Here is a 20815-nt window from a genome sequence, read left to right on the forward strand (position 1 = left end):
TGTGTGTGTGTGTGTGTGTGTGTGTGTGTGTGTGTGTGTGTGTGTGTTGCTCATTTCTAAAGAAGGAGATTTGATAAACGCCTCCATGGTCCACCAAATGATATAAATATTTACTCCTGCAGTTTATTTAATTTCAGCCAAACCTTATCAAACCCCAGTCTCATGATGTGGAAATACTTTTTGAGTTCTTAAAGGTTAGCTAGCATCAACTGACATTAGTAGGGGTAACAATGAGTTTGGAGTCCAAGGATCCCTTGGATAATGTGGTGGGCTCACAGTCTGAGCCATTGTAGAGAGTACTCCCTGGAATAAAATAATGGGCTTCAAAAGGGAGGAAAACAGAAGCAAACACCATCTTCCTTCACATGGAGCATACTTAAACTCATTTTTTCTTAGCCCAAGCAGCTTATTAGTCTCTACATCAGTGGTTCTCAAACTTTTTTGGCCTACTGCCACCTTTCCAGAAAAAAATATTACTTAGCCCCATGGAAATTAAATTTTTAAAAATTTTAATAGCAATTATAGGAAAGATAAATGTACCTGTGGCCATCACCGCTCCCCTGGATTGCTGCAGCACCCACCAGGGGGCGGTGGCACCCACTTTTGGGAATCACTGCTCTACATCCTATCCCCTCTTTCATGTTAGTTAAATCTCTTGTCTTCTTTCCTTAAACCTTCTTTTCAAGGGTCCCGTTTCCCAATCACTATCTGCCCCCTAAGGGTGTTTTCTACATGTTCTCAGTGTAGAAATTACTGCCTACTCAGCTTCTCCATTTCTTGGGCTAGAATGAAACAGAATTTGGCAGGTTTCTTTTACACCTGTGATCAAGTTGGAATGTATTTTGAGAGTCTTGCTTCCTCTCAGGTTCTAGGCCTTTGGGGGGCTACTTATTTGACTTGCAGAGAGAGAACACAGAGGAGTTAATGCACGCCTTCCGACAATTGTTTGTGTGGCAACACATGGAAGAATTCAGGAAGTTAATGAATTGAAGCAAAAATGCTTCATACCTGAAAGGATTAGAGAATGCCATGGGGTGGTAGAATTGGAGCTATAATGAAAGTTTTGTTTCTTTAGACTTGTGGTGAAGCCCTGAATTTTTCCTTTAGCCTCATCTTTAGGCTTAAGGGGTTCAGAAAGATATATCAATGTCCTCTCTACCCTCTAATATTTTCTCTACCCTTTAAAAAGGGAATTTTTTGCATCATCTTGTCTTGAAAACTAATTCATCTGGCTCGTGCCAGAACTTGTAGCCCCTCCCTATTTGAAGTATGGGCTGTGTGATTTCAGGCATGGTTTTGTTGTGGTGTTAAGAGAAGGTGTTAGCTCCTGAGTAGTCCCTGCTTGTCAGTAAAGGCTGACAAACCCACGCTGGCATTTACTGGGGCCAGGCAACCAATCACAGCTGGAACTGTTATCGTCTCGGAGTCCCTGTGGGCTTCCTCTATCAGGTCACATCCCAAAATAACACTGGGCAGTATTTCAAGTGAAGAAATGAAGGCTTTGGGGCTGCAGCCAGCCTGGAGTGTGAGATTCTGTGTGAAATAGTTGGACTTGCTCCAGCACTTTTGATCTGCATGGCAGATGAGCAATAAAATGCATAAAATACATTGGAAACACGTTCTTCTGGCCCTTCCATTTCCTTGGGGCTGGCAGGGTGCTTGGCCAGTTGACCATCACCTGTCTCAGCCACAAGATTGGCCTGCCTTAGGATAGAAGAGGAGATTCCCATTTGCTTGGGGTTTTTGTGTTTGTTATTGTTGGGGTAGAGTTTTTTGTGGGGTTTTTTCCTTTTTCTTAGTGACTACCTGTCCTTCTAGGATCTTTCAGAAGGGTCTGTTGGAAAACTCCTCTAGCTTAGGGATTTGAGAACTGGTCATTCCAGAGGTAGCCAAGCTGGGAAAAGAGCAGGAACTTGGGTTTGACTTAACTTGATCCTTCCTTCTCTGTGTCTACTCTGTTGAGGGGGCTGTGAAGAGCTGAATTGGTTGAGCACCTTTGGGCCTGACTCAACATCGAGACATCCGGCTTTTGTGCAACAAGAGACCTGAAAAACTGGCTTTTTGTAGGGTAGAAAGCACAGGCGTGTCCTGTTAATAAGAAGACGCTGAGTTTGGAGTGGCGCCTGCTCATGCTGGGAGAGAAGGGGATCTTGCTTCCTTGTGTAATGCCCTGTGAGAGCGCGAGCTCTGGTGTGTGTGTGTGTGTGTGTGTGTGTGTGTGTGTGTGTGTGTGTGTGTGTGTGTGTGTGTGTGTGTTTGTTAAGTAAAATGGGTTGGCAGTGTTCCTGAAGTGTCAGTAAGGGAGCTACTGTTACCTCAAGGGATTTAGCATCAGTAAATGGTGATTGTCCAACCTTTCCTTTTTTGCAGGTGGGCAAATTGAGACCCAGAGAGTTGTTCTACCTTGCAGAGCTCTCACACAGCTTGTTAATGACAGTTCTCCACAGTGTTGTGAAATGAACAGTGGGTTTGGGATTGGGAGTCCTGGATTAGAATGCTAGGGCTCTGCTACCTTAGGTCAGTTATTGAGTTAGTGTGGACCTTTCCTCTTCCTTTCTCCTATACTGGAAATTGATGAGGTTGGACTAGAAGTTCACTCAGATATCTGGCAGCACTTTAGAAGGCCTTTGATCTACTCTACCATTTCTTGTGTCCCCTACTACCTTTATGTTGTACCAGGTGGATCTCCAAGGTGTCTTCTAATTTTTTTTTAAATCATCCTCAAAATGACTTTTTTACCATTTTACAAAAGTGGTCAACCACCTATGCAGTTGGCCTCCAACTAGCTAAATCAGAGAAATGAGAAGATTTACTCTTCGATATCTCACTTGAGCTGTTCTTCTTCACTCAGATGTCCTGGCCCAAGTGTGGCCTGCTTGTGACAAAGTTTTACATTTAACATATCCTCCAAGGAGCTCAGAATGCTTTACAAAACCTGACAGGCATATTCATATCATCCCCTTGAAGAAAGCAGACCATTTTGACAGCCATAAATGCCCTGGCGATTCTAAGATTTCAACCCCAGAGACATAAGTGCTCATGATATTCTAAAACTCCATGGGGGACGAGGGGGGTTTAGGGGATCTCTCCAGGTACCTCAGAGCCTTCATTTATGTTAAAGAAAAATATAACTTGTGCACATTTAGTTCCAAGGCCTAGGAAAAGGAGGGAATGCCTGGTTATTGTTGCTCAACAGAGCTCCCCAAGATCAGAGTGTGAAGAATTATATCCTTTCCTGAGTTGAAATTCAACCCTTAATAACTGCTTTTGGGGGTCTAAATCCATTTCATGGTACTCAACTCCAGCCGCATCTCTCCATCTTTTTTATAAGAATAGCAGAGGACTGGTTAATGAATGTTAATGAAATACTCGTGCTATAAGAAATAAAAAGCAAGATGCTTTCAGAAAAGCCTGGAAAGACTTATATGAATATGATGATGAAAAGTGAAATGAATAGAACCAGGAGATCACAGTACACAGTAACAGGAATATTGTACCATAACAAACTGTGGATGATTTAGCTATTCTCAACAATACAATAATCTAAGGCAGTTCTGAAGGACCTATGATGAAAAATGCTGTCCATTTCCAGAGAAAGAACTGATGGAGTCTGAATTGTATTGGGGGCTGTGTACTTTTTTGCAACAGGGCTAATATGGAAATATGTTTTGCATGACTACACATGTATAATCTATATAAAAGTGTTTGCCTTCTCAAAGAAGAGGAAAGAGAAGGAGAAAATTTAGAACTAAAGTTATTTTGAAAAATGTTTAAAAATTGTTTGTATATGTAATTGAGAAAAAATAACATTCTTTTAAAAAAAATAGCTGAGGAGACTACCATATGATTTGCTAAAAACCAAGTAAATTATACTTGAAGCACTTCCAGTTCTACTTGTTTAGTAACCTTTTCAAAAAAGAAAATGATAGCCAACATCTAGGATGTGCTTTATATATGTTATCTAATTTGAGTTTAGTAGGCACCACAGGTGGTAGAAATGAGGAAACTGAGGCTTCGAGATTAAGTGACTAGGCCCAGGGTCAAACAGCAAGTAAATGACAGGCATAGCTTTGAGCCCAAGTGTTTCCAGTTTCTAATTCAATGATTAGGCTGTTCTGCCATATTGGCTATTAAGTTGAGGCATATGATCATTGCTTCCTTCTCTAAAACCATCTTTTTTAATATTAATATAGAATTTTACCAGGAATTAAGAGTCAAATTCACTAATCTGTGATTTGTAGACTTATATTCCCATTTGTGAAAATCAGGAATATACTTGCCTTCCATCTGAAATAGGTGACTGGAACTCACCAATGATAGTCCCTTACCATTTCCTTATTTGGGGGGCTATTAATTTCAATTAGCTTTTTAAAAATTCTTTTTGAGTCTAAAGATCATTCTCCTTGACAGAGAAAACAATATCAATTAGCATTAATCACCTCTTTCTATATCCTAGCTACTTGGGTTGATCTTTTCCTCCCCATTCACCATTCTGGATCTATAATTCCAGTCAGTATTAGGATCTCCCATGGCAGCTAGGTGGCACAGTGGATAGAGTGCTGGGTTTGGAGTCAGAAAGATTCATCTTTCTGAATTCAAATTCAGTCTCAGATACTTAATAGCTGCGAGACCCTGAGCAGGCTGTTTAATTCTATTTTCCTCAGTTTTCTTATCTATAAAATGAGCTAGAAAAGGAAACAGCAAACTGTAACAGTGTCTTTGCCAAGAAAACATCATAAGTCGAGAAGAGATGGATATGACTTACAAAAGATTGAACAATCACCAAAGGAGGAACTTCCTCAGATTGACATATGACCTGAAAACTAGTCTAATGTATAAAAATAGAGTCATTTGGGATGTGTTAGCATGTGAGGGGATCATTTGTGTAAAAGGTGATGCTAGACATGTATAATTTACATCAAATTGCTTACTGTCTCAGAGAAAAGGGAGGGAGAGAGTTTGGAACTCAATTTTTTAGAAAATGAATGTTGAAAATTGTTTCTACATCTAACTTGGAAAAAAATAAAATGCTACTAAGGTGAAAAAAACATATATTACTATGGAGGAGGGGCAAGACAGAAAAAAAAGGTGGTATTAGAGCTGAGCTTTGAAGCAAAGGTGGAGGTAACCAGGAGTACCTTCTGGGCATGGTAGGTACCACAAAGGACCAAAATGGGAGGAATATTATATCTAAAAAACAAAAAGAAGACCAGTTCGGCTGCTTATTAGTAAATTGCTAGAATTCAGTCAACATATACTGATTTATTAATACTTACTGTGTGCTAAGCGCTGAGATGGTGATGGGGATGCAGAGTAAAAACAAACATCTTTGCTCTCAAGGAATGTGCATTCTAATGAAGGAAGCATGCACAGATACCAGGAGTTTACAAAATACGAAGTAGAAAGGCAGGTGACTAAGATTCAGAAAAGGCCTTCTGCCCAAGATGGGGTTTAAGCTGAGTCTAAAAGGAGCCATAGATTCTTAGAAGCAGAGGTGAGGAAGGGGAGCATTCTGGGCATGAGGGACAGCCAGTGTAAGGACTTGAGTGCAAGAGATGACGTGTTATATGGGGTGAACAGCATGTATGACTCTGTGATTGGACCTAGAGTGTGTGAAGATGAGTATGTGTGAGGAGACTGGGAAGATAGGAAGAGGGCATCATGAAAGAACCAAAGGAGCAAAGGGAAAGGGGAGTAGGGACAGGGTAATGTGGCTACATCAAAACATTTGAAAAATAACTTGAGCAGATGTGTGGAGGACAGTTTCTATGGGGCAGAGGCCAGAGTAGCAATTAGTAGACCATTGCAGTAGTCTAGGCAAGAGGGGGGACGGCTGGGTGACTCAGTAGATTAAGGTCTAGAGATGGGAGGTCCTAGGTTCAAATGTGGCCTCAGTCACTTCCTAGATGTATAACCCTGGGCAAGTCACTTAACTCCATTGCCTAACCCCTACCATCCTTCTTCCTTGAAACCACTGCACAATATTGATTCTAAGATGGAAGGTAAGGGTTTATTGTTTAAAAAGAAGAAGCTTTTGACAGCTGATGGAATGTGTGTAGTGAGATTTAGTGTATAAGAATTCAAGAGGAAAAAAGAGAATAGGACCCAGGTCAGCACCTTGGGGTATATCTACGTTGTTGGACACAACACAGGTAAAGTCCAAATGAAGAAGGCTTGAGAAGGACCAGCTGGGCATGGTTGGTTGGAGAAATGAGAACGAACCAAGCCACAAAAGATAGAGAGAAGAAAATATCCATGCAGAAAGAGAAAGTGGTCAGCAGTGTCAGATATTCAAAAAGATCTTGAATAGAAATGGAGAAAAGCCTGTCAGAGCAGTGGTTATAACCTTTCTGTGAACCTCTATTTTTCAAGGATATCCTTTAAAAAAAACAACAACCCTAAAACTCTTTGTTATTTTAGATGTGCTTACCGGCCTCAATGCATTCTAAGACTTGGTACTCCTAGTGTTATGTTCTTACACAATCCTACCAAACTCTTTATATTTATTCACAGACTAACTTCTATAGAATTTTAGTGTGTGTGATTCTCCCTGTCTTCCTTCTAATCTTTCTGCTGAACTAAGGTTTAATATTTGTTGGAAATGTTAGTTTCCTCTTTAACCTTTTCCAAATTCTACCATGGAAAGAGGCCCCGAGTTCAACCCTGGATCTGCTGATTACTTAACTGGGGTACCTTGGTCAAATAATTTCCCAACATTTTCCTTTTCTGTCATATTAACCAATCTGGTCATATTAACTAATCTGTTAGAGTTGTGGTGGTAACCTCAGAGTTGTTTTAATTTGCATTTATCTAATAGTGACAGCATTTTTTGTATGACTATATAGATCATTGATGTTGTTAGGCTTCTTAGAAACTCTCATTCATCTGTTCTTTGGAGGCAGGCATATGGGGCATTGTATAGCTGATGAATTTAAACTCAAATCCTTGATTCCATTATAGGAGGAGTTCCTATTAGTCAGTAAGCATTTAAGTGCTTGCCCATGTTAGGACTTAATTTAAGTACTGGGTATAAAAAAAGAGGCAGAAAGCCCCTGCCCTCAAGGAGCTTCCAAACTTGGGAAAGACAACGACAATAAGTACACAAATCTGTACCAGAAAGTTACATGGGGGGCATGGGGAGGAAACAATTGCCAAAGGGAAAGCACCAGAATTAATGTAGCATAGAAGACAGGGTTTTAGTTGATACTCGAAGAAGCCAGTCAGTGGAGATGTGAAAGAGAAACATTCAGGGCATGAGGAACATCCAGACAATACCCAGAGTCCAAGGATAGAGCAGCTGTTGTTCCTGGAACATCCAGGGGGACCAATGCTGCTGGTTTGAAAAGCATGTGGTAGAGAGTAGAGTCTAAGGAGGTGTGGGGGAGGGAACTAGATCATGAAGGCCTTGGAATGCCAAGCAGCACTTTGTATTTTGTAAACTAGGGTTTATTGAATGAGAGAATGCTGTGGTTGGATCTGCATTTTAGGGGAAAGATTTTGGTAGCTGGACGAAGGATGGGTTGGAGTGAGTAGAGACTTGTAGCAGGGAGACCCACCAACCTCCAAGCATGAGGTAATAGCAACAGAGTCATAGCAGTATCAGAAGAGAGAGGGGGACCTATTGGAGAGATGTTGCAAAGTTGAAATGGACCAGCTTTGGCAACAGCTTGGATATTGGGGGTGAGAGTGAGGAATTCAGTATGAGACCTAGGTTTTGAGCCTGAGGAACTGGGAGGGTGGAACCCTTGAAAGCAATAGGAAAGTTTAGAAAGGAGTAGAATTTAGGGGGAAAGATAATGAGTTAAGCTTTAGACCTGTTGAGTTTAAGCTATCTACAACACATCCACTTTAAGATATCTAAGAGGCAGTTGGAAATGGGAGACAGGAAGTCAACAAAGAAGTTAGCTTTGAGAATCATCATCATAGAGATGATAATTAAATCCGTGGGAACTGATTGAGATCACACCAAGTGAAGTAATACAGAGGAAGAAGAGATGAGGAGTCAGAACAGAGCAGTGTGGGATACTCATCTACAGTAGGGGCATGCCCTGGATGAGAATCCAGCAAAGGAAATTTGAAGAGTATCTGATAGATGGGAGGAGAGCTGGGGAAGAGTGCTGATCCAAAGACTAGAGAGAAGAGAGTATCCTAAAGAGGGGATGATCCACAGTGTCTGAGGTTACCAAGAGGTCAAGAAGAATCAGGACTAAGAAAAGGCCTTCAGATTTGGCAATTAAGAGATCCTTGATAACTTTGGAGAGAACAGTTTCAATGGAATGACAAAGATTGGAAGCCAGATCATAGGAGGTTAAGGAGAAAGCAAAGGAGAAGTAGAGGTGTCTGTTGTTGACAGCCTTCCCAAATGTTTAACCACAAAGGGCAGAGAAGATATACAATAAGAGTGGGTATGGAAGGATCAAGTGCAAGATGTTGTTAGTTCACTTGTTTCAGGATAGGAGAGATGTGGGCATATTTGCAGGCTTTAGGGAAGGAGCAAATAGAAAGGGAGAAAATGAAAATAAGAGCAAAAATGGCAGGGGACCATCTGTTGGAGGAGATGGAATGGAATGGACCCTGTTGTGCAGGAAGAAGAATTTGCTTTGGGTAGGACTCATGTGAGATAGGATGAAGGAGGAGAGCGTGGCAAGAAATTAATATGAGAAGAGTAGTTCACATCAAATGACCTCAATTTTTTTGGTAAAATAAGGGATAAGGTTCTCAGTTTGGGGGGAGGGGTGCATCAAGAAGTTTGAGAACAAATGGAAAAGTTTAGAAGAACCACTGAGGAGAGTGGGATAGTGAGTTGGTAAAGGAAATATTGGAGGACTGCCTAATAGCAGTGAAGGCCCAGTTGAGATTGTGTAACAAATTCTCACAACGACCCAGTCGGAATGTTTGTGTGATTTTCTCCACTTAGTAGCACATGTGGAGGAGTGAAACTAGTGGATAAGTAGGAGTGAACCAAGGCTAAGGCTTGTTGGCAGGTGTAATCAGGAATATAAAGAGGCTTAGACCTTTAGAAAAACTGACTGTAGCGTTGAACTGGTTCATCAAGAGGTCAAGATGGAGAAAAGAGAGGACAACTAGTTCAGGGAAGATGGCCTGGGAGAGAATTAAGGATTTGGAGATCCAAGGTGTAGACAAAGAAGGGAAAGCAGAAGGAGAGGTGGAAAGCCAGTTTATAGGTGTATATAGTGAATTTCAGATTTCTTGAACATGGTAGTGGCGCATTTGTGGTTGATGACAATCTCAAAAGTATGACCATCTTTGTGTGTGGCTGAGGTAAAGTGGAGTGGTAGGTCGTAGAAAATGAATAGGCTGAGAAACTGAATGGTTAGATTGAGGGAGAGTCAACATGAGAGCTGAAGTTAACTTCATTAATACGAGGGCAGAAATTGGGGGTTTTTTGGGGGTGGTTGTAAAGCAGCATACTAAACTGAGTGGGGAAGTAAATGGGAGTGAGCTGACACTCTGGGTGAAAGATAAGCAGTATATGGACTTAAAAAGAGAGGCTCCTGAGGGGGCAGCTGGGTAGCTCAGTGGAGTTGAGAGTCAGGCCTAGAGTCAGGAGGTCTTAGGTTCAAACCCGGCCTCAACCACTTCCCAGCTGTGTGACCCTGGGCAAGTCACTTGACCCCCATTGCCCACCCTTACCAATCTTCCACCTATGAGACAATACACCGAAGTACAAGGGTTTAAAAAAAAAGAGAGAGAGAGAGAGAGAGAGAGGCTCCTCAGTGATCAAGGTAGGTGAAGAACTTGGAAGTGACATTGGAGAGCAATGAATATTACAACTTCCTTAACCAGTGAGCCAAAGAAAATGAGTAAAAGTACTGCCATTACTGGAAACAGTGGCCAATGGAGGCTGTGTCAACAGGGCAGATCCAGGCCCAGGTTGATTGCTAGAAGATAGAAAGAGTGGAAAAGGAAAAAGATTTAAGATGAAAGGAGTTTGTTACCTGTAGAATAGGCATTCCAGAGGGCACAGTGGAAGAAACAGTTAGCATTTGGCTGACTCTTTGGAGTAGGAGAGTCTAGGAAAGTAGGAATAAAAAATCAAGCAGTGGGGGATGGTGAATAGAGTTTTTGGTTGATCACTTATTGGAGTTTAGAATCAATAGAATGTGTAGGGTATGACCAGATGTGAATATGTTCATCACTGAGTGAAAGGCCCTTAGTAGTCTTCCCAGAGGAGGCTAGAGATTAGGGAGAAGACACTCAAAGTATGAGATGGATGCAAAATCAAATTTTCCTTCTCCTCTCCCCTCTAAAGGCTGGAGAAATCTGGTAATTTAGTTCATATAATCATCTCTTGGTAGAGTGGGACTAGATTGTCAAAGGGGGTTTAGAGAGACAGTTGGTGATGACCAGCTCTAGAACTGATTGTATTTAGGAGCCTTTCCATAATTCATTTGATTTAGCTTCATCTTGGACCTCTTGAGTTCCAAGCAAGGAAAGACAAGATAAAAGAGAAGCCTTCCCAGACTTGAGTCAAGGATAGTTATCATGTTCCAATCTTGCTTACTCTATTCATGCATCTCATTTTAGTGAATTTAAAATTCTCACAACTATTTGATTTTCATCTTGACTAGTGGGAGTATCCCTGCTCTGACCCCATTAAAGGATTGCTCGGAGTATAATCTAGCCTGATTTCATGACTGTTGGTCTGCCTTCAAGTTCCAGGAGTACTTATGAAAGATCAGACTTTAGGGGCTAGAAGAGTATGGGTATGTGTAGTGTTGGGTTGGGTTGGAATTAGGAACTTGAACCAGTTTGATTGACCTTAATTTGAATCAGCTTCTTATCCCTTCCTTCTTCGTCTTATGGAATTCAACTATAAGTTTACTGCCTTGTTTCTGGTGAAAAAGTTTCCCATAAGGCCTTCCCGATGGTGTTGTTCTTATCCCTGTAACTTAATCTGGGGTGGTGGAGTGGTGGAATGGATAGACTTGGAATTGATAAAAAAGAATTTCTTTGATCTTCACTCAAGAAAGATTAGCTTAACTGTTGCCTAAGATGAAAACCTCTGATTTAGGGCTTCTGCTTTACCATTTTTGAGGTTGATTCATCCAAACTAAATGTTATATTAAATATCTCTAGTTCATGTTTATATTTCTTGTTTCCCCTGTTGAGTATAAACCCCTTGAGGGCAGTGACTATGTCTTTTTTTTTCTTTCCTTTTTTTTTTTTAAATCCTTACCTTCCATTAAGCAATGGGGTTGTCAAGCGAGTGACTTGCCCAGGGTCACACAGCTGGGAAGTGTCTGAGGCCAGATTTGAACCTAGGACCTCCCGCCTCTAGGGCTGGCTCTCAATCTACTGAGCTACCCAGCTGCCCCCCAGTGACTATGTCTTGTTTGGCTTTGTGTCATCTTCAAAAATCAAGTTTGTAGTGGGGGAATGTGAGGAATGAATTTGTTAACTTTCTGTCTCTTGCTAGTTGGTTTTTTTGTTTGTTTGTTTTTGGTAAAAGCATGTAGTCTAATCTAGAGCATTTCCTTTAAGGATCTTTTTTTCATATATTATAATCTTCTGAGCTTTGCTCCAAATTACCTCTGTGGTCAAGTGACCAACACAGAGGACTCTCAACAAATAAGGGTTAACTTGGAAGATTTCATATGCATTGGACCAAGCCTGACAGTACTTCTGTTTGTCTTAACTGGAAACATTTTAAGGAGAGTCTTGATTTCCATGTGAAAAAAAGGTCTCTAGGAGTCTGTAGTTTCTTTGGATTTCTTTCCTTAAAAATACCGAAATGTATGCTCCTCACAAAAGCAGAGTCAAGTGGAAGAAGCAGATGAAGGTAGTCTCTTGCCTCCTTGAGGTAAGGTAGAACCAGTGAAGGAGAGACCCTGGATTCTTCAGTTCTGACTAGTGTCTATCTGTGTTTATTACAGGATCTGTCTGGCTCGATAGATGATCTCCCCATGGGGACTGAAGGAGCTCTGAGCCCTGGTGTGAGCACTTCAGGGATTTCCAGCAGCCAAGGAGAACAGAGTAACCCAGCTCAGTCTCCTTTCTCTCCTCATACCTCCCCTCATCTGCCTGGGATCCGAGGGCCTTCCCCCTCCCCGGTGGGCTCTCCTGCCAGTGTTGCTCAGTCTCGCTCAGGACCACTCTCACCTGCTGCAGTGCCAGGTATGGACAGGGGGCTTAATGCTATTGGTTTGGGCCTTTGCTTCTGGGGAGAGGGGAGAGCAGAGGAACTTTGAAAATTTACAGTATCCTAAAAATGCTGCCCCTAGAGGTTTCTAAGAAAGGAATGAATGGTCTCCTGAATTGACTTCTTACTTAATAATTTGGTCCTCTGAGAAGTTTGAACCACCCATCAATTTTTCTCCCCAGGCTTAGCTAACTTCTCTTCTTGTCCCTGGAATAGGCACCCAGATGCCACCTCGGCCGCCCAGTGGCCAGTCAGATAGCATCATGCATCCTTCCATGAACCAGTCAAGCATTGCCCAGGATCGAGGTAAGAGGTTGACCTGGAGAACTCATCTGGAGTGTGAGGAATGGGGGTGGGGGTTGGGGGTGGCACAGAGTGATCTGGACAATGGTTTATCAAAGACTAACTGGCCACTGAGCTAGAAAGAGCCCCAACTCCTTGCTGTGATCATAGCATTTGTTAAGCCTTTGATAATGACTCTGAAACAGAGTATTTCCCAGACCCCATGTACTTCTTCACCATGGATTCATTTTGATGGCATGTCCACACTGTGATCACTTAACTACAGACAGCCTAGTCCCTGCCCTGCCAAAGCCAGCATTGTTGTTTGCCTACCCTCCCCATAGTGGCACCTGTCCAGGGCTGCCTGTCTTATTGGTAGTGACTTAGGACCCTCAAGGCTGCCTGAACTAGGGCCGCATATGACACAGCCCCAGAAGACGGGAGTAGCTGGTAATTGGGGATATAAGGAAAGTAACAGCATTTGTAGTGTTCTTTCTTTCCTAAGTAACTGTCTCAATGACCATCTCTTTTTCACACAGGCTACATGCAGAGAAATCCTCAGATGCCCCAGTACAGTTCCCCTCAGCCTGGGTCTGCCTTATCTCCACGTCAGTCTTCAGGACAGATGCATGCAGGCATGGGCTCCTACCAGAACTCCATGGGAAGCTATGGGCCCCAGGGGGCTCAATATGGCCCTCAAGGTGAGAATGTATCCCAACTGGAACCATGTCCTTCCCAGAGGATTAGTCTTGACTTCTTGATCAATGACTTTATGGACCCAACATGATTGTCATGTTCTGATCTCAAGTAGCGGAGGGGATTTATCCCCATATGGGGGAGCATGATCCAGAGGGGAAAAAAGTAAAATTAAGACTGCTTATAGAACTGTGGGATAATGAACAAGGAATTCTGAAAGAAGTTGTTTTACTGTCAGAGACTATATATGACCTCTTAAGTTCTAGAAGAGGATAGTGTTCTTTGCCTTGAATAATAAAGTTGAATCTTCAGGAATAGTGACCAAATCCCCATAGTGTGTGGGGCAGGATAGAATCTATCAAAGAATAAGCTCAGCTCCTAAAAATGCGTGCTTTATGGAGAGCCTGCAAATGAACTTTCTGGAGTCCCAAACAGGAAAGAATTCCTTCAACATTAGAAGGATTTGGATAGAAATAAAGCCAGATTGTAGGTCAGTCAATTCCTCTTCATTTGAGATTAGTTGGTGCATTTCTGTCCTTTCCTTGGGCTGGTGAGTTTGCTTTTTTTTTCTTTTTCTTTTTTGGCCTGGAGGTTTCTCCCAGATTCTATGAAGCTACTTTAGCCATGCACAGGAGATATTTCCCTTTGGCTGAGCTACTTTTCTCTGCAGAGTTTTGAGGACCAAGAGCTACTTACCCAATGACCACATCTTTTCTCCTTCTTCCTCCCAGGAGGCTACCCTAGGCAGCCAAACTATAACACCCTGCCCAATGCCAACTATCCAAGTGCAGGGATGGCAGGGAGCATGAACCCCATGGGGGCTGGGGCTCAGATGCATAGCCAGACCGGTATGCCGCCCTACAGTGGACTCCCCCCAGGAAGGATGAGTCATGCCTCCATGGGCAGTCGGCCTTATGGTCCCAACATGGCCAACATGCCGCCTCAGGTTGGGTCGGGGATGTGCCCCCCACCTGGGGGCATGAACCGGAAAGCACAAGAAACCGCCGTTGCCATGCATGTTGCTGCCAACTCCATCCAAAACAGGTATGACACAGGACCTTCCTTTTGGATTTCACCTGTCCTTAAGATAGGAGAGAGGGGTTGGATCTATGGCTTCATCACAAGAAGGAACTCCCGAGTAAAGAAACTCCTTCCTAATACAGAATAGCCCCTTTTCTGGGATTCAGCACCAACTCAGAGCCATAAAGATTTGGCTGGAACCTAGCAAGGTTCCCTGAATTGGATAAGAGAGCCCTTGGACCTATGTGTCCAAGGCAGGACTTGAGGCCAGGCTATCCTAGTTCTGAGGCCTTCTCTCTCCATTATTCTAGACCACTTCTAATTCTTAGAATAAGACTTGATACTCAGGATTTGGTGATCAGAAAAGGTGCCCAGGAAAGGAAATATCCAACTAAAATGGACCTAATATTGTCGATATACATCATGTTGCTCTCTCCCTCATGAATGAGGCGTCCCTTTTCTAAATGCCATCTAGAGAAAGATGTTCCTCATTTTCTCAGTCATCTGTTTCACAAATCTCCAAGATTATCTTTCATAGTGGGTAGGGTTTTGAGAGCCTTGTTTTCAGTCTATGTTTTGCTCTCTGCTCACAAAGTGATGATAAAGTTTGGTTAATTCGAATTATCTGCTGTTCTTGAATTTTAGCTGCCAGTTGGGTACCTGGAGGGATAGAGACTGTCAGTCTCTCAACAGGTCATGTGGTCCTCTTAGGCTGTGACTGCTCCTTTCATGGGTGGCTGAGAGAGGCCAGTATAGGTTGCTAGGGCAGAAGAGCCAGTGAACAATCTGATGTTTGTCTGAATCCCTTGGCCTATGAGACTTGAGTGATTGGGTTTAATAGCTAAAAAGTTCAGTTCTTTGGTCTTCTTCCCTGACCATTGGTCGATATGGCATTGACTTCACTGGACTAAGTCCCGTGATCATAACTTCACTTTGTCCTTTGGCCATTAGACAGTTAGCCCAGCATTAAATTGATCTTATGCTATCGAGATTTGGATGGACTACAGAGGAAGTAGGAAAAGGAGGATTATTTTTACCTCAAAGGAGGAAAAGCTACAACCATAAAAAGAGTGGATTTGGTAGAAAGTTCCCCACAATAATCAAAGTCCTAGAAATATAGACTCCATGACAGATTAGTGTGAGGTAGAGGTATAGAATGCCCCCAAAAGATGGATATTGGGCCAGTCAACATCACACTGGTCTGCATCCACAAGCCTTTCAGCCAGACAGGGTCTTTAAATGGGAAAAGAAGCCTGAGCAGGGAAGAGGAATTCTCAGGAAGAGATATAACACAAATAGGTGAAGAAATAGAGGAGCCACTGGCCTTCAATGAGGCTGGCTTTTGCTGCCCTGACATCTTAAAATTGAGCTACTGCTTCCTGTTTAGGACTTATAAACCCTCCTGTAATCATCCTATGTGGTGAGATAGGAGATATGACTCTCTAAGTCAGTCTTTGCACAATTCTGTTTTCTTGGGACTCTAGTTTTCTCCATACAAACCTAGGTATTAAATGATTTTGGCCCCTGCTGCCGCCTTGTCAAATATTCTGCATATTTGGTGTTCCTAATTTACACATTACCTCTCTTATCTCTGCCTTCCCTCTTTAGGCCTCCAGGCTATCCCAATATGAATCAAGGGGGCATGATGGGAACTGGGCCTCCTTATGGGCAAGGACTTAACAGTATGGCTGGCATGATCAACCCTCAGGGTCCTCCCTATCCCATGGGTGGGAACATAGCCAACAATTCAGCAGGTAAGTCAGTCCTGATTTGGTCACAGCTTATTGCAAGGATTAATGGGACCAGAGCTGGTGTTGTAAGGCTTAAATATTCTCTCATTCTCTAGGGATGGCAGCTAGCCCAGAGATGATGGGTCTCGGGGAAGTCAAATTAACACCAGCCACCAAAATGAACAACAAGGCAGATGGAACACCTAAACCCGAGTCCAAATCCAAGGTAAGGCTTTGTCTTATCTCTTTCCTTTTCCCTGGCTAAAACAGAAGAATAGGGATGAAGTTATTGGGGGTATCAGTTGTGCTGCCAAAATGGCCCCAGTCAGAACTGTCCCTGCTCATCCCTCCTCTTATTTTGTTATTTTTAAAAAATTTGTATTGCTGTTTTTTTGTTTTTACATCATCTTCATTTCTGAATATCTGTTCCTGCCCCACCCCCACCCTACTCCCCCCACATACCCCAATCAACATGCCATTACTTATAACAAAAAGCAATAAAAGAAAAGGGGGAAAAACCAGTTGAACAAAACTAAACAAGTCTGACGTGATGGACAGTATTCTGCTCCCATAATCCCTCTCCTCTACTAAGAGAAGGATGTATGTTTTCTCATCTTTTCTTTGGAACCAACCTTGGTTATAATTCTACAGTGTTAGTTGTTTTTTTTTTCCTTTTAATTTACATTGTTACAGTCATTGTGCTTATAGTTTGTCTGGTTCTGCCTCTCTCACTCTGCATCATTTCATAGAAGTTTTCCCATGCTTTTCTGAATTTCTTCATAAGCATTATTTCTTATGGTATGGTGATATTCCATTACATTCATGGAACCACATTTATTTAGCCATTGGTGTCTAAATTTTTTTTTTTCCTTCTTGCCTAATGTAAAAAGTTTCTACTGTGGATATTTTGCTCTATATTACTTTTCTGTCTTTAACTTCCTTGACATTATTTGTCTAGTAGTGGGATCTCTGAAATAGTAGTATTGGACATTTTGGTCATTTCTTAGCAAAATTTCAAATCGTTTTCCAGCATAGATGAACCAAATCATAGCTCTACTAACAATACCCTTCAACATTGATTATTCTTATCTTCCATTGTCTTTGCCAGAGATGAGATGAAATGTTAGGGTTATTTCAGTTTACTTATCCTAGTGATTTCTAGCTTTCTTTTCATTTGGTTGTTAATTCTTATTTTGAGAACTATTTGTTCGTAGCTTTTTTTTTTTTTTTTTTAATAAGGCCAAGCGTATGGGTGTGTATGGGGTGGGTGAGTGTGTATGTCTCTGTATGTGTGTGTTAGTGTGTACGTGTGCACACGCACTTCATTGAGAAACAGGAGGACCTGACTTCTAGTCCTGGCTCTGCCATGTATTCTCTGTGACCTTGAGCAAGTCTCTTCTTTTCCTTGTGCCTTCAGTTTCCTCCTCTGTGCAATGAGATAATTGAACTAAATGATCTCTAAGCTCTCTTCCAGCAACTAAGCAATATTTTCACTCTGAGAAGGGTAGTGGCTCTTCCTTCCTTCCCATCAAGGACTTTTTCACTTCAGCCCATCTGATTGATGCTCTCTCTGGAGCAGTGCCTCCTGTTGTCAAAAAGCAATGGGCAGCCTGAGCCTCTATGCTCAGAGCAGTAGTAATGGTCCATGCCTAACCACATGCTCTTTTAGGAAGGTGGAAGATGATACTTGGGTCCTTAGCAACCCTTGGAGGTCACAAGGAACATTGTCTGACAAGACAACAGCTTGGAAATCTGACCTCATTTGGATTCTTCTCTATAGTTGTGTAACTGCACCATTCCTAATCTCTGTATCTCAGTTTCTCCATCTATAAAAAATGAATAACAAATAAAAATAGAAAAGAAAAATTAGAATCTGTCAGTTCTGGGGAAGAGGGTCTAGATACCCCTACTTATAGGATACTTGGTTCATCCTCCTATGTCTGCCTAATATATTACAGCTGAATGTGAGTCACTCTTCTGTCCTATCCTGGAAGCACTCTAAGGAAGGCCTTAGAGTTTACACTCTTACTCTGAAAAGTATGTACTTATGTGTGTCCAGGGCTCTGGATCAGCAAACTCTAGCCAATGAACTGATTCTTCTTTGATCTTTCAACTTTGAGTAAAAGCAATTCAGGTCCCATTCTCAGTTAAACTCAGGGTGGAAAAACCCTGTATTCTTCTTTGTCTCTATTCTTGCCCTTCTCCACCCCTAAGTGAGAACCTTGGGAGAGCCTTGGACGGGCCTGGGATCTAGGACTCATTCCCATGACCCTCTGACCTGCCCCCTCCCCTTCCAGAAGTCCAGTTCCTCCACCACCACCAATGAGAAGATCACCAAGTTGTACGAATTAGGGGGTGAGCCTGAGAGGAAGATCTGGGTGGACCGCTATCTTGCCTTCACGGAAGAAAAAGCAATGGGCATGACCAACCTGCCTGCTGTGGGCAGGAAACCCTTGGACCTCTACCGCCTCTACGTATCTGTGAAGGAGATTGGCGGATTGACTCAGGTAAGTAATGATGCTCAGATTCCTTGCCTTCACCCAGATGATTTTTTTAGGTGATAATCTAATGGAGCCTAATATAATACTGGTCCAAGGCTTGGACAATCTGCCCTCTGGGAGCTTAATATCTAAGACATTTAAAAGTAACTTTGATCACAACAATAGGAACGGAAGCCATTCAGTAGAAGACATAAAGGTGACATACAGAACTGGAATAAACATATGGATATGGATCATTAACAGGGGAATTTTAGTTCCAGGCATGAGTAGGGCTAGAGAAGTCATTGATTCTCAGGAAACCTTCCTTTATGCAGTTAGATTTCAAATACTATTTGGAAGAGACATTCCCAGTTAAATAGCTGAAAAATGTTTCAGGCCTCATTGTCATCTGATACTAAATTTTATACAGTAGTCTTATCAAATAAGTTAAGTGCCTCACCTGTTTACAAGGTACCATGCTAAAGACTAATTCAAAAACAAAAACAAAAAGATTGCTGTGGGTCTCATCCTCCAATTACAATCTAATTGACAAAACAGAGAAGGGTAACAGTGACAGCCTCACCTCTGGAAGCATCCATCTTCCTGTGGTCTGAAGTCACTAGAGTATTGTCTAGACCAGGGTCTGTAGCTGAGAAGGGAGTAAGCACATGGCCAGAATGAAGGAAAGCCTTTTTTTTTTTTTTTTTTTTTCCTTTTGGAAACCTTGGTCAGGAAAGGAGGAGCACATCACCATCAGGAAGCATCTCATCAAAACCCACAGCCAGCTGTGCAATAGGAATTCCTGTCCTGAGGATTGTCAGTTCTCTTCCTAGTGATACCCACAAAACCAAAAGTTTTGAGCTCTTACAGATTCCCTAGACCTCTTTATATCAAGGAGAGATGGTCTGCTAGACTCCCTCAGGACAATCCCTGCTTGCTATGCCCCTTGACACTTTTCCTCTCAGATGGGACAAAAAACATTGATTTATTGGATTTCCCTTGTAGAACATAACCTGTTTCCTTTGCTCAACTAAAATGTCATTCAGTAAATATTTAATAAACATCTGTTTGGAAGATGGTGATTGAATAGGCACTATTCAGAATTGAAAAGATTTACAAGACAGTGTCCCTGCCTTCAAGGAGTTTACAATTTGAGGGTATAAAACCAAAATAATTAAAGTGTTAGGCTTCTGGAGAAATAAAAATCGGTAAGCACTTATTAATTTGCACACTATGTGCCAGGCTCTGTGCTGGATCCCAGTGTTGCAGATACAAAAATAAGAGAGAGCTATAACCCCATAACCCCATGAGTGGCTTATATTTCCTCTGGGGAGAATGATATATTTAAGTGAAAGTAAATATAAAACATACCAAGTCAATGCCGGGTAACATCAGGGAATGAGAGTAACTTGACTTGGTGATGCGTACAAGTGCTTCTGCTTCTGAAGACAGAGATTCTCCCTTACTTTTTCACTTAACTCTTGCCTTTTGAATCATGGGCAAGTTATATATCATAAATTCTGAGCCTCGGTTTCTGCTTTGCTGGTCTAGAGCAGTTTTGGCAAATCTTTTAGAGATCATGTGCTCAAATGGCACCTTAAGGGTTCCTATGAGCCCCTGAATTACCCCAGAGATTGAGGGAGGAAGTGCTTGGGATGGGCTGCTGAGCAGAGGGGTGGAGCATGTGAAAAATGTCCTCAGTTGCAATGGAAAGAGGGAACGGAGCAGCCCCTCTGGCACGCATGCTATGTCTTCACCAACACAGTCTAGAGCAGTGGTTCCCAAACTTTTTTGGCCTAACGCCCCTTTTCCAGAAAAAATAGTACTTAGCGTCCCCTGTCACATACTGTCACCGCCCCCAAATGCACCTGTGGCCATCACCACTCTCCTGGATCGCTGCAGCACCCACCAGGGGGCAGTGGCGCCCACTTTGGGAATTACTGGTCTAGAGGATCATTTAGATCCCCGCTAACGATACAAAAATGAACTAAGTGCCAAATTATATACTTCTGACTATAAGCACAATAGGAATTTAAAGAATGAGATAAATAAGGAATAAATTGGTAGACAGCTTCCTGGGGGGAAAGGGACTTGATTTGAACTTTAATGGGTATGTAACATTTAGAGTTTTAAGTAATGAGAAGAAGACATTCTATAGAAGAAAAAAGAGGATGGAAAGCCTAGGCTGCCATGAAGAACCATCAGGAGGCCTGCTTGAAATGATCAGAGAGGGATTATATGTTGGGGATCAATGAGAAATTATACCTCAGTCAGCATCATGGACTACTAAAAACCCAACATGGACAGAACCTTAAGGTTGGCTTGTGGGGAGGTCTGAAGGCAAAAGTTCCAAACTCTGTTCTCTAGCAGCTCCCAGTTAGTCACATGGGGGGAGCTAGAAAAAAGGTTTATCATAGCATCTGGTCTGAATGCTTGTCCTATAC

General features: G+C 42.2%; 1 protein-coding gene across 1 annotated transcript in view; it reads left to right on the plus strand.

Moving 5' to 3' along the window:
• Positions 1-20815, plus strand: part of ARID1A (AT-rich interaction domain 1A) — a 52255-nt gene that overhangs the window by 19537 nt on the left and 11903 nt on the right. Inside the window, exons 4-10 of the mRNA XM_044667920.1 lie at positions 11898-12138; positions 12380-12469; positions 12985-13146; positions 13873-14185; positions 15770-15915; positions 16008-16117; positions 18189-18398. Of these exons, the coding sequence (XP_044523855.1) occupies positions 11898-12138; positions 12380-12469; positions 12985-13146; positions 13873-14185; positions 15770-15915; positions 16008-16117; positions 18189-18398 (1272 nt within the window). The remainder of the gene's footprint in view (positions 1-11897; positions 12139-12379; positions 12470-12984; positions 13147-13872; positions 14186-15769; positions 15916-16007; positions 16118-18188; positions 18399-20815) is intronic.

This window comes from Gracilinanus agilis, chromosome 3 (genome assembly GCF_016433145.1).
Source record: "Gracilinanus agilis isolate LMUSP501 chromosome 3, AgileGrace, whole genome shotgun sequence".
NCBI lineage: Eukaryota > Metazoa > Chordata > Mammalia > Didelphimorphia > Didelphidae > Gracilinanus > Gracilinanus agilis.